We start from the raw sequence: 15,315 nt of genomic DNA, 5'->3' as shown, positions 1-15,315 counted from the left end.
TTTCCTAAGGACATATTTAAGGAATTAATGTATAGTGCTTACAGAAAACTATGCAGAGAGACATTTCAGTATGGAACATGTCCACTCCAAACTGCAATGCAGCTTTCTCAACATCATGCTAATGCTTAGCACCAAGTGATTCAGGAATTCTTGAGGCAAACTGGTCCACTCCTCCATCAGGAGGAGGCCCTGTTTGTTTTCTGGAGGAGAATTTCAAGCAGCAATATAACCTTCTATTGATTCCCAAATGCGTTCTATGGGGTTGAGCATGCTGGCCACTCGATTTTGATTAATATTCTCGGTCTCCAAAAGTATCTTCACTGCTCATGTACGATGTGGCATTATCCATAAAAATTAATTCTTCGCCTACAGCACCACAGAACAAGTGAACATGACATTGAAGAACTTTGTTGCATACTATTCACCAGTCATAGTCCCTTTTTCCAGCACTTGTAGCTCAGTATGTTCATTAAACCTAATGCTTCTCCACACACACACGATGATCCCACCACTGCCATATCTATCCCTTTCAAGAACACTCTTGCAATGGTAAGCAGAACCACTTTCACGTCAGATCAAGTGCCATCTAGAATTGGAGAAAAGACTAAAATGATTCATCTAGAGAGAACATTAGCCCATTGGTGTCTTGTCCGATTTTTATAGATACAACACCAAAAACATGCTCTACGATGAGCTGTGGATAAAGGAATGCAGATTAAGTCCTTCAGGCATATAGGTCTACTTGTTGCAGATGTCTTGCCACAGTTTGTCAAGATATCCACATTGAGAGCAACCTCTTATCAAATGTCTGAAATGCATCCCATTGGTTTGAAACCCTGTCCATAGCCTGGATATAATGCTATGTAAGATTCCATAATCCCTGGCAACATCAGTAATTCTGCAGCCTTCTTCAAGCATTCCAATAATTCTACCACACATGAAATAACCCAGTGGTGTCTTTGAGACATTACGAGACATCCAAATTTGCAACTTTATCCTTCCCTTCAAACAAATTTGCTTAGTGCAGATTTTTGCCTTTTATCCTGTTGAGTGCTACCACGTGATCCCTTTGCATGCGATTTCAAATGAATGTATACTTACTTTCTACTCGAAATCATCAGTTATACAAATTTCCACAAGCTGATTTATCTGAATTTGCTATTGTAATCTTCAGCAAGTGTTCATTCTTAGGTTTTGGATACCAGCATAGTAATTAATTGGTTTTATATTTAGCGAATGTAAAATTGCTTCATTTGTTTTATGTCCCCCACTTGGTATATTAAGCCATTATTCTGAGAAATTTAATTTCTACTGTTTGAATCTGTTTTTCATTCTTTGTTTTATGTTCCATATTTCACTTCCAAATAAAGTTGGTTTAAGACAGGACATTATATAGTCTGATTTCGTACCGGGGATACTTAAATATATTATTTATATTATGTCATTTATTTCAACAAATTTGATATTTTAATGTCTATATCTTTTTTCATCTTCATATGATAAGTCACATCTCAGGTATTTGAAAGTATTTACTTGTTCTAATATTTTATTAATTAATCACTATTTTACTTCTAATTTGTCTTCTAATTTTAACCATAATTTGTCTTTACTTTTGATATTCTCAGTTTTTTGAAATTTCATTTAATGATCTTACTGATCTCTGCAGGTCATATGCTGATGTACCTAATACAATTTGATCATCTGCAAATAATAGTGCATCTATCTTTGAGTTTATTTGTATACTAAATGGGTTATGCTGTTTCCAGATTGTTATAAATTTTATATGGTTATGAGGAAGTGTGGAGTAATGTGGAGGTTGACAGGAAGGCATATTTAGTTGGATGTTGCTATAGAGCTGGGAATGTGGAAGGTGGTGATCAGTGGTGCACCTGGTGGGGGGGAAGGGCCCCACCCACCCAAAAAGAAAAAGGGAAAAAATACCAGAAAATTTTCCAAAATTTTCCACCTTATGTGACCGGTTATTAATTAGTGGTCACATAAGGTGGGAATATCCTATAGCTCTCGGGAACCACTGTGAATGCAACCCGAATGAAGTAGTGCTCGGGGGAAACCGAGCGCAACTTCGTTTGCCTGAGTCGAGCCAGTGAAGATCACGGGTCTCATGTATTGGCGATCACTGCAGATGCTCAGTCGTAGGTCATATGAAATGCTGAGGGTGTAGAGAGAGAGGATTTGAAGGAATTACTTGAGATAGCTAAAGAGAAGAGTGAGAGGAGTTAGGATGGTGAGTCTGTTGCCGCAGTATGACAGTGAAGAGTATAGGAGGAGGGCCAAAATTGCTAATGACTTTATGCATGGATTATGCAGGAGAAGTGGTGTGGAATTTGTGGATGTGTGGAGTGAGTTTGATGGGCAAAAGGATTTATATAAGATGGATGGTTTACATTTGAATGGATTTGGTGTATGGAGACTTGAAAAGGTGTTGTTGAATGAAGTGGATGTGCAGAATCAGGGAAACTAGGGTTATTAAGGTGGGGGGGGGAGTAGATATGCAGACTTTAGGGAGACGGTTGAGTATATGAATGTGTGTAATATGCCCGAGCGAGTACAAACGACAACAAATCAGAATGGGATAGTAAGTATAAGGCATCAAAATAGGGATGGGACAAATAGGCTTCTGCAATTCACGTATACTAATGCCAGAAGTACTAGGAAGAAGAAGGAAGAATTTTTGGCCTAGGTTGGCACTTCCAAGCCACAGTTTATTGGCATTAATGAAACATGGCTGACAAAAGATGATATAGCTAGTGGGATTGAATGTGAGGGGTATGGTGTGTTCAATAGTGACAGGGAAAATAAAATGGGGGGGAAGGAGTGTTATTGATGATAACTGATGAATGCAGCCAAGGAGAATAGAAGTGGAACTGCAGGATAAAGAAAAGAGCAGATTTGAGGCTATTTGGTGTGAGATTGAGGCTAGCAGAACAAAATATACAGTTGGGTGCTGCTATAGACCAGGTGATGGAATAGATGGTGGAGACATTATGCATAAGCAAATAGAAGAAATGAGTGGAAGAAGGGTAATTATTATGGGAGATTTCAACTATGGTAACTGATTGGAAGGAGGAAAGGACACATGGGAGGAAGGAATTGGATTTTATGTGGTTATTAAGGGATAACTATCTGCGAAAGCATGTAATGGAAAATACTAGAGGTCAGAGAGTGCTTGACCTAGTAATTGCATCTGAGAATTTGGCTGTAACGAAAATGACAACGTTGCCACCAATTGGTGAGAGTGACCATAGGGTCTTGACTTGAGAGGTGGCTAAAGGTGTAGAATTTACAATTAAGACAGGTTACATGTGGAATTATTGGGCTGGTAAGTATGACAAGCTTAGGAGTTTGATTGGTTCAGTGCCATGGCATGTAAAACTGCAAAGGCTGGATGTTGATAGTGCATGGGAGGCAGTTAAGAAGTGTTCGCATGAGGCAATGGCTGACTGTATACCTAGAGTTCGAATAATAAATCAAGTAGGGGTTAAATGAATGAATAACACTATTAAGCTTGAGCTGCAAAAAAAGAAACAACTGTGGAGGAAATTTAAGGAGAAAGGTGACCAGCAGGCACATGAACAGTATAAAGTGCAGGCCAGAAGGGTAACGAGTGTGGTAAGAAAAGCAAAAGCAGATTATGAAAGAACATTAGCCATGCAGGCTAAAGAGAATTCCAAACAGCTTTTTCGATATGTTACAAGTAAAAGAAAAAATGTATATGGCAGAATGATTTTAAAGAATTCCGATGGTAGGGAGGTAACCGAATCAGTTGATATAGTTGAATTATTGAGCAAGCACTTTGCAAGAGTATATCATAAAAGGTGGTGGGTGACATTGCAGGAATGAACGAACAAATAGCTTATATGGGAATTGTGGTGAATGAAGTGGAGGTGAATAGTCTATTACAAAACCTCAATGTCAATACATCTGTGGGATTGGATGGTATACCAGCTCGTGTCATACGTGAAGCAGCTAAAGAATTGTCAGTACCCTTGACCATTTTGTTTAATTTGCGTCTCGGGTCTGGGTTAGTTCCGAGGGGTGTAAAGAGGGGAAAATAGTTCCACTGCATAAAAGAGGTTCCAAGACTGCTGTTGTAAATTACCGACCGATCAGCATATCAGGATTCGTTGTCAAGGTCTTGGAGAAAATAGTCAAGAAAAAAATACAGGATTGGATAGATGAAAATGGGATACTGTATGGGGGACAGCATGGTTTGTGAAGGGTAGATCATGCCCCAGTAACTTGCTCACATTTTATAATATAGTGACGGCTGAACTCGATAAGGGTAATGATGGGTTTACAGTGATTCTACTGGACCTTGCTAAGGCCTTTGACAGGATACCACATGGAATTCTAATCAGTAAACTGCAGCATATGGGGATGGATATAGGGTTGGTGAGATGGATAGGAGGGTGGTTGATGGAGAGATATCAGAAAGTGGTTTATTCAGGAGTAGAGTCCAAAAGACGGCCTGTGACTAGTGGTGTGCCGCAGGGTTCTGTTCTTGGACCACTACTTTTCAATTTGTTCATTAACTATATAGAAAAGCATCTGAGAGGAACTGTTCATTTGTTTGCAGATGTTGCAAAGTTAGGTGCACAGAAGTCAAAATTTTGCAAGATTATTTGGATGGTTTGGAGGGCTGGGCTAAGGAGAATGGATGTCAATTTAATGTGGCAAAGTGTAAGGTTATACATTTTGGGGTGAAAAGATTAGCAGCAGTATATCACATTGGTGGAACCATACTCCAGGAGATTGATGAGGCCAGGTATTTGGGAGTGTTGGTGGATAGGGAGTTGAAGTTTAAGGGGCACATCACAAAAGTGGCCAAATCAGCTCATCAAATCACTTGGTTGCTGAAAAATACTTTAACAAGCAGAGACACAGGTTATTGTTCCTCTATATCGAGCCTTGATAAGACCCCATCTAGACTACTGTGCCCAGATTTGGTCACCTAGGTTTCTTCTTGATGGGGAGGAAGTGGAGAGGATCCAGAGGCGAGTGACCAAGATGATAACAGGTCTATGGAATGAACCTTATGAGAACAGGTTGAAGATTTGTCGGTTGCAGAAATTGGTTGATAGGTGGAAAAGGGGTGATATGATTGAGACATTCAAATTACTGAAGGGTTTCTATAAGATTAATTCAGAAGATATTTTTAAGAATAGGACTGGTGGTGGGAGGACTAGGGTCCATACATCGAAGCTGGACAAGAGTGTGGTCAGCAAGGGTGTTAGAGCTAGGTTTTTTACTTGGAGAGTGGTGAATGAGTGGAATAAGCTGCCAAAGTCTGTTGTATGTGCCATCACTGTGAATGAGTTCAAGGCGAGGTATGATAGATACTGTGTGAATGTCGAATAGTTGTCTAAATGAGTCTAAAGATTCCTTGGAGTTGACCGTAATAATAATAATAATAAAAGTAAATTAATTCTAATGTGTGATTTTTAATTTATATTTCAGTACATATAAGAATTCTGAAATATACCTTATTCTAGGATAGGATTCCTTTATCCATAATGATCAGCTGCCACTGGCTGTATTCGCTTTGCATAATTTTTGCATGTGCATTAACATTTCTAAGTTAATGTCAACACTCTCTCACTAGCCTGGTGTTCAATTAACGACTGTGACTTGTATTGGTACTTTTAGGAAAGAGATGACAATGTAGGCATTCGAAACCGAAATCCCTACGGAATAGGTTGGTTACTCCTTATTCCAGGAATGTCTTATGTCTGCAGAAGTGTTCACAGGGCCGGTTTGCTAAAATAATTTTATTATTATTTTCTATATCCTGCCATCAAACAGGCATCATAAGAGAACAATAAATTTGTATTGTTACATTTTTACAAGCATGCATGCATTCTCAGCTAGTGTTCAAGATTGTGCTGATTGGTACTGACCCACACTTTTATGTTTAGGAAGGAGATGACAATGTAGATTAACTCAAATAATTATTACCTGTATATTAGGAAGTCAAATTAGCTTCATCAAGGAACAATATTTACACATTTTTTATGTGCATACTGTTCTCTGATAATGCCAGTTTGACTTTGTCAAAATATAAGAAAGAATTATATCATTAACACTATCTTCTTTTTCATGGTGCCATCCTCTTATCACTTGGTAAGAAGCATCTTTTATGACTACAGAAGTGAAAATAAACAACTGCAAGGCTTGAGAGTGGAATTTAGATGCCTACATGGAAAACAAGAGAAATAAGACATCCTCTAATACAGATAGCGTTAATGTCAAAGACATTCTTAAGAATTAATGAAGTGTTTTGCAAAGTTACGTTAGTCTAATATCTAGAACTACCTCTGTTTAGCAGCAAATCAATGAACAAACTAGTAAGAAAAGTATGATCCTGGAAGGATTTAAGGTTAATATGATTTAATGAATAAAATCTGCTAGTCTGATAAACCAAAAGTTTAAACTTGAAAAAAAACTACATACAAAACAAATGGCATTGCTTGTGATGATGATGAACAGCCTATTTTTCTACCCTCTGTAGGGTGAAAGCCTCTCCCATTGCAGGAGGTTTGGGTCTACTGCTCCCATAGTGACCCAGTCCATATTGGGAGGGTGTATCTATACTGGGGTGAAGGAATGTATGAAGGTGGAAGACAATCACAAACATCCATGCCTACGCAGGATTTGAACCCGCAGCCTATTGGCTGAAGAGCGGATACACTAACCACTCGGCCATTGATTGTACCAACACATAAATGTTAACACGTAATTTTGATATGTTTTTACATATCAAAATATGATATGTAAAAAGAAACTGTGTAAAAAATCAACTGTCTCAGTATCCCATCATGCAAAGAATACTTCCTTTCAGATATGTATGTTGCTATGCATTATGGAAGGACAAGTCACTACCCAGACCGGTTTTGACCTTTATTGAGGTCTAATGCAGAAGTGATATATGTGACTACTGCATTAATTTAACTTTAGTATCTTTCTAGGTCTGGCTCCCATTGATGAAATCTCAATAAAGGTTGAAACCAGTATGGGTAATGACTTCCACCTCTCAAAATGCATAGCAATATACATGTCTGAAAGCAAGTATGCTTTGTATTATGGGATACTGAGACAGTCAATGTGAAGGCAACAGCATCTATACATAAGTAGCCTAGTTCATGCCCAAACTTTGTTTTGTTTACACTTTGGTAAAGGATTAAACAAGAATATGATTTCTTTTCAAGTATAATTTACTTTGTAACCAAATGAAAAAATACTTTTTTATAAATATGATATCTTTGTTTAAGTTACAATTTTAACCAAATGATGTAATTTAACATCTACAAAAATGCAAACCTAATATTACGGTTCACTTTTATTTACAAAAACAGTCAACTAGTAGTAAAAAACAAACAAAATTCATATTCACTGATTACTAACAGAATCAAATCTCAGAAGATTTTAGTTTTACTTGATTCTGATATTAACAAGGCCTGTTTCACAGCAATTGATTTTCCCCCCTTAAAAAAAAACTAAAATAGCGTCATATAGGAAATCTGATATTGTGGTTGATCGGCATGATAATTTGTCAATGAATTCGCATCATTAATGACAAAGGTTGAACGTTAATGTCTCCTCTTGAAATGATACATTAATAATTTACGCAAATACATGCGTATGTTTAAATATTCATCTTTGATGGTTGCTCTTCAAAGACAAGGAGGGGGGATCTTTATTATCCCTGCAATTGTGAGAAATACAATTACGATCTCTTTTAATAAGACAGCAAAAAACCATTCACACCAAAAGAGACAGTTCTACTGATGAGTCGCTTAATCACAATGCTCAATTTAAATATATTATGCATGGCATAACAAATAATGACTCAAAAATAAATATTATACAGAGCATCAAACGATTTAAAACTAACGAAGATACAGGCAAACTACCGTCACCTTCCGTTCTCACGTTTATTCAGAGAAGAGGGGGGGGTCACTTTGTGATATGTCACAATCGTTATCATTAGCAGTTTCCGATTTCTAAATAAAAAAAAAAATCACAAACACCTACCTTCTCTCGCTTTTAAATAGACAGTATTGGCAACAATATTCTCCAGTTCCATCAGTTCCAGCTTGATAAACGCAAAGATAGCGGGTCCACATTGAACCCTTCGTTCCCAGCGTATACGAATATACCTTTACGAAATAAGAGAAACAGGTAAGCCGTGCTAAGCCTTGCAAACCGGTGTTCATCACCTTATTCTAGGAAGGATGGATGAATACAAAATTGCCATCGATTGAAATATGGTAATTTTGATTATATCAGAAATCGGTTGTTCTGTTTTTGTTGGAACACGGATTTACGACGCTCAATTATGTTTAGAAATATAATTATCTCGATACAAAATTAAAACGAAACAATTAAACATTTAATTTTATTAATACTAATAAATAATAATTTTCGCTCTAATACATTCAAATAATCCCTTTCTGCCACTACACTTTTTTATATCTTCCATAGTAAACCAATATTATTTGTTCTTTTATTTATTTATTTACTTAATTTGTCATATCTGAGGATTTTTTTCACCAAAATATTCATTAGGAAACTTCTTATAAAACGAAATGCCAAATAACTAACTATTGAAATAAAATAAAATAAATTCAAAAATAGCACTTAATAAACCTCTAATGAAGCACATTTTGAGTGTAATTGGAAATTTTGCATTCAAACTTAATGAAAGATAAACACGTGTATTATTATTATTATTATTATTATTATTATTATTATTATTATTATTATTATTATTATTATTATTGTGTGTTCACTGGATTTTATTTCTCAAAAGGAGTAGGACTAATTTAGCTCTACCTTTTTTTTTTTTTGAAGATACTACAGATAACTGCCGACAACTCGTGATCATCAACCCCAACACTTGTAATACTGTCTGTAATAGTGTGCATTATACGATCAATATTTATGATGAAGGGTTAATTAAAAACCCAAATTTAGAAAGAAAAAATTGGATGCTATTCCAAAAGATCAACTAACTCTAGAAACAGCGGGAAAAAGGGCCTAAAAATGACCTCTGGTCAGCGACTAGAATCACATGTGAAACTACCGATAGCTTAGACTATAAATGTAAACACCATTTCACAAGCACTATTTTTTGTTGTTAATTTTAACAATTATTTGCATACATACATTATATTCACGAACTTCTTTACATTCTGTCTTGATACAGTTAATTTTTTTACTAATATTATTAATAATATCAACTCTTAATCTCATCAAGAAAATGTGTCATTGTGCATTTTACAATATTCTTAGATGTTCACTTCTGGTTCTAATTGCCTCCATAGCTGATTATTTGAAGATACTAACTGACAGTCTCTCTCTTTTTCTGTCTCTCTTTCTCTCTCTCTCTCTCTCTCTCTCTCTCTCTCCTTTACACACACACACACACACACACACACACACACACACACACACACACACACACACACACACACACACACACACACACACACACACACACACACACACACACACACATAAGCGCTTTATGTTCAACTGTATCAGTAACTGGCCAGGTTAACCCACGAAGAGTGAAATCCTGAGGACACTCATTCAATTGGCTGTCATCTTTTAACAAAGAATAAAATTCCGCAATTAGTCATCTAGATATTATTATTATTATTATTATTATTATTATTATTATTATTATTATTATTATTATTATTATTATTATTATTACGTGACACCTACAAGGAGTCCAAAGACTCATCGAGGGAGAGCACCCATTCCTAGGCTGACCACATGTTCTTGAGACAAAAACGGGGCATTAGAAAACTGGACGAGGGTTACGTAATATTCTGTCTTCATGAAAAAATAAGACGATAAAAAAGGTTTAATTCGCCCAATATGGATAGTGATAAAACATTGGTAATTATTGCTTCTCATTTGATACGTGCTAAAGAAAATTTTGGTTCATAAATTTTATTCATCAATGTCGAGAAGCAGGCATTTGCACGAAAACTTTGAACGTACCGCACAATATGATAAGCAACATGAGCTTCACTTGCAATTCACTGCAATTTTATCGTTTTCACTATCATCATCATGTCTCTCCATAAACGAGCTAATGTTTTTAACTGAAGCCAGAGCCTTTTCAGCATCCTTATGTTTCTGGCTATGTAGATGTTGGTTGGTGTCGCTTCTACCTCCATGAGCAACGGAAAAATAGACATTACAATGTTGGCATACCACTTTTGCCAACACTTTTTTCATCACTACACAGCTTGTCCAATTTAATACATTTGAATTCTTTCTGCAGACTTCATTAAAAATGTAGTCTCACCTCTTTGAGATTGCAAGGATAGACTTAAAGCTTTATTTTTAATGCTTTAAAATTCTGAGACGCGTAAGTGTTGCCAACATTTATTTTTAATTTTCTCAGAATAAATCGCTGCAGATACCGATATTTAGTATCGAACAATGCGACTCCATGGTTATACAAATTACTGGTATCTATGATATTTATATACAATTATAGATTATGAATAATAATTTATGATTGACCAATATTAAGGAAGAGCCTGTGTAGCTCAGTGGATGTGGCGTTTGCATACCACCGCACGAAGGAAGTCTTGGTTTCGAGTCTAGTCGGCGACTAGAGGAAATTTTTCTAAGCCTTTTTTCGACCGGTTCCCGAGTTAGTCGATCTCTGGCATGGGCAAGTAGGTTTTTCCTCCCGGAAACTCGGGTTTTTCGTCCTGTAAACTCAAGAAAATCGACCGTAGAACCCACATTATTTCAGACATTAAATATATTGTGTTAGGGTTAGGGAGCACGAGATGGCGGCACATTTGAACCGTCTCTCTTCACTAATATCACTAATTAAGCGGTAGCCTTGGGCCATCTGTCTCTGATTGGGTACCAGTGGAGATTGAACTGCCCACTCAGTCTCCAAAAGTTAGATAGGGCTAAATGGTCTCGCCTACTCCCGTATACGGGAATAAAAAGGCGTTAGCTGATTTTTTTTTCAATATTAAGGTATATTTATAGTTTTTATTAAAAACAGAACAAAACATATTTTTATTAAAACGACGGGACGGCCGGGAAATATGAAAAAAAAAACGGTACTGTCCTGTTCAAAATGGTACATACCCTACCCATTCCCCAACTCTCCGTCTCCACTACTCAATTCACCAACATCAACCACCACTACTCAATTCATCAACCACCACAATCATCTACACCAGCGTTTCCCAACATTTCCGACGATGGAGCACTTCACAAATTCTGAAATTTTCATGGAACACCTTCGTTATTTAGTAATGTATTAATTAATAATTAATTGTTAATTTAGCTGATTTTTTATTATTAATTAAAAAAAAAAATCAGCTAACGCCTTTTTATTCCCGTATATACGGGAGTAGGCGAGGCCATTTAGCCCTATCTAACTTTTGGAGACTGAGTGGGCAGTTCAATCTCCACTGGTACCCAATCAGAGACAGACGGCCCAAGGCTATCACTAATTAAGCGGTACGCAGTGAAGAGAGACGGCTCAAATGTGCCGCCATCTCGTGGTCTCTAACCCTAACACAATATATTTAATGTCTGAAATAATGTGGGTTCTACGGTCGATTTTCTTGAGTTTACAGGACGAAAAACCCGAGTTTCCGGGAGGAAAAACCTGCCAGAGATCGACTAACTCGGGAACCGGTCGAAAAAAGGCTTAGAAAAATTTCCTCTAGTCGCCGACTAGACTCGAAACCAAGACTTCCTTCGTGCGGCCTAGCGCGGTGGTGTGCAAACGCCACATCCACTGAGCTACAATTAAATATAAACATCATTAAATTAATTTGCTGATATTCATTGACATATCCCATTCTGATCATCAAAAATTTATAATATTATTATAAGTATTTACGAGTGAATGCAGACTTTTTCTCCTGTGAGCTGGTAGTTTTCCCCTCCTTGTGAACATCCTGAAGATCGCTTTGTAGGCTGGAGGTGGATGAATCACTGTCTGTTGCGTCACAAACACCTTCAATAAGAGATTTCTTAACACCAAAATTAAACAAAGTCCCTTATCTCTTATTCGTATCAAGTATCTCCTTAGCGCAATTGGAAGAACGACGGTACATTGCGCCCTTCGATTGGAATAAGCCTAAGTGAGATTCTCGTCGCGAAGGGAAGAATCTTTATCTGGACGATTTTCAATCGAAGGTGAGTTAGCCGATTTCATACGGAGGTAGCAGGGTTTTTTTCTCCCGGAAACTCGGATTTTTCATCCCGCATACAGACAAATCGGCCCTTTAGAACACACGCAATTTACAGAAATAGAATACCAGTAGTGGTGATGGTGGAAATAGGCGGTAGATGGCGTTGATGGAGACGATTCGTAGTAGAGGTTCGGTGTAGTGGTTGAGACAGCTGTAGGTGTCCTCCCACGATAAGTCCTCAGACTCCTTGGAGGTGTCAGGAATAATAATAATAATAATAATAATAAAAAATCAGCTAACGCCTTTTTATTCCCGTATACGGGAGTAGGCGAGGCCATTTAGCCCTATCTAACTCTTGGAGACTGAGTGGGCAGTTCAATCTCCACGTACCCAATCAGAGACAGATGGCCCAAAGTTATCACTAATTAAGTGGTACGCAGTGAAGAGAGACGGCTCAAATGTGCCGCCATCTCGTGGTCACTAACCCTAACACAATATATTTAATGTCTGAAATAATGTGGGTTCTACGGTCGATTTTCTTGAGTTTACAGGACGAAAAACCCGAGTTTCCGGGAGGAAAAACCTGCCAGAGATCGACTAACTCGGGAACCGGTCGAAAAAAGGCTTAGAAAAATTTCCTCTAGTAGCCGACTAGACTCGAAACGAAGTCTTCCTTCGGGCGGCCAAGCGCGGTGGTATGCAAACGCCACATCCACTGAGCTACACAGGCTCAGGAATAATAATAACATTTAAATCTGCAGGCCTATTACTTTTAAAAAATGACGGCACTACGGTTTCGAAACTTTCACCCTACAATACGAACTTGCGAAGAAAGTATTCAGTATTACTAGATTTAAGAGCCGGATACAGCCTACCCTTGATCTTCAATTTTAGTGGAAATATTTTCTTTATACTTCCTTGCTGATTGTCACTAACATTTGCAACATAGATGTTATTTCTTTCAGTTTTGAGAACAGTGGATACGCCGCCCATTTTTGTAATCAGCTTGCAGAAAATTTTTATGATTTGTCATAAACAGCGGTATTCCCTTTCCCGACTGATGAATGATTTTGATGTGTGAAAATTAACGATAATTCATGAACATTTCCATGTTTAAAATTGTGCCGTTTGGTCACTGACATTTGCTACACAGATGGCATTTCCTCCATTTCTGAGAACAGAGGATATGTCGCCAATTGTTATAATCAGCTTGCGGACAATTTTTATGACCAGTCATAAACAGCAGTATACAGTATTCCCTTTCCCAAATGTTGAAAGGTTTCGATGTGTGAAAATTAACGATAATTCATGAAATACTTCCACGTTTAAAAATACACAGCTTGGTCACTAATATTTGCTACACAGATATTATTAGGCGTTCTCGGTCTGAGCTTTTCGACATATTCACGAATAGTGTTTTCTTCAGAATATTTCCACTATAAAATATTTATTCATGATTAGAAAACTAAAATGACAAATTCCAGGAGAACTTCTCGCAGAACACTTATTCACCTTCGGCAGAACACAGTTTGGAAACCCAGATCTACACTAACGCCATCTACCATCCACCACTACTTCCATTTTCACAGACAATTAAAAAATCCATGCCACCGCGCGATTCGAACCCGCAGCCTTTTAGCTGGAGAGTGGATATGCTTTTTCGGGTGGAATTTTATCAGGGATATTTGTATTATCTTTTATTTTACCCAGAGAATCAACTTTGAATGTTCAATTATTATTATTTGTATATGTTTAATACAGATGACTGGTTGTATTCATTTAACTTATAATTTCTGCAGAATAATGTGCTATTTATAACTGGAATCTGCAGAAGCCATTCTCTTAGAGCACTTCAAATCTTCATCACAATATATCATTATGTGATAAAGTGTTTGTGGTTCTTCACAAAAGTGAAAGATTGCAGAGGCTTCCTGTCTGATGTATTTGAATGATGTCTTTTAACACAACTCATATTTTGATTAACAAACGTGCATCTGAGAAAAACTCATAAATTGGACAAAGCTAAAATCCATTGTTTAATATTGGGCTTAGTAGGATATCATTATATTTTTATTCATGGTGTTGGAGTATGAGAAAATCCGATCTAGTATTTTGGGTATACTGCTGGTGATGTGGCATTAGTAAACTCTCTATGCAATAATTTTCTTCCATAAAACTGTAATCTATTAGCCATTTCAGCGAACATTCTTGGCTAGTTCTCTGTTTTAGGACATTGAACTAAATCATGACTTTGTCTAAGAAAGCATTTCTGTAGAAAAGCAATCACAGATCCTTGATATGACTTACTTTTTATTTTTATGTAATCATCGTTCTGATTATCAATATTTTTATATTGATATTTTGATTATTGAAATTTTACTACTTCTAGGCTTATAGCTTCTTACAACTTGGTGTGGTATGCCAAAATGGTTAATAAGTATGCTATAAACAATAAATAATATACAGAATTGTTAACAAATGTTCTATTGTTTATCATTATCATTATTGTTATTATTTTCAGAGATATTTATGAGATATTTACATTCACAGATATTTATGAGAAAGAGTGAAAACATTCGAGTTTACATAATTGCAAGAGAATTCGAACTACACATCCTACCAATATAAAACACTAACTCTTCACATCCTTCAGAACAAGATTAGAAATCACTTAAAAACTCTATAATGGAGATCTCAAACATAGGCGAATTTACAGACAAAAAATACTAGCTGTGGTGGTCGTGGTTGTGGACAGTAGATGGCGTTGATGTAGGTGATAGGTAGTAGAGGTTCTGTGTAGTAGTGGAGACGAAGAGTTGTACAGTAGGTGTTCACCCGCGATAAGTATTCAGACTCCTTGGAGGTGTCACGAATAATAATAATAATAATAATAATAATAATAATAATAATAATAATAATAATAATAATAATAATAATAATAATAATAATAATAAATCAGCTAACGCCTTTAATAATAATAATAATAATAATAATAATAATAATAATAATAATAATAATAATAATAATAATAATATATCCAGTCAGACAATATAAACTTCAAAGTCTTTAATTCTTTGAAGAAATGGTCAGACAGCACTTCCAC

The 15,315-nt window shown here is 36.5% G+C and overlaps 1 protein-coding gene across 2 annotated transcripts in view; it reads right to left on the bottom strand.

The window, feature by feature from the left end:
- The window catches only part of LOC150106798 (G protein-coupled receptor kinase 2-like), a 308,070-nt gene extending 299,791 nt beyond the window's left edge, over positions 1-8,279 (bottom strand). Inside the window, exon 1 of one of the 2 annotated variants that reach the window (XR_016548329.1) lies at positions 8,053-8,279. Coding sequence is in view for 1 of the 2 variants with exons in the window: in XM_090392711.1 (XP_090248837.1) it covers positions 8,053-8,104 (52 nt within the window). In the remaining variant the exon portion in view is untranslated. The remainder of the gene's footprint in view (positions 1-8,052) is intronic. The other variant, XM_090392711.1, reaches the window with a different exon arrangement.
- Positions 8,280-15,315: the final 7,036 nt, after the last annotated feature.

Source organism: Typopeltis vanoorti, chromosome 5 (genome assembly GCF_054136105.1).
Source record: "Typopeltis vanoorti isolate ZY-2024b chromosome 5, IOZ_Tvanoo_1.0, whole genome shotgun sequence".
Lineage (NCBI taxonomy): Eukaryota > Metazoa > Arthropoda > Arachnida > Uropygi > Thelyphonidae > Typopeltis > Typopeltis vanoorti.
This window is presented reverse-complemented; position numbering and strand designations above follow the sequence as displayed.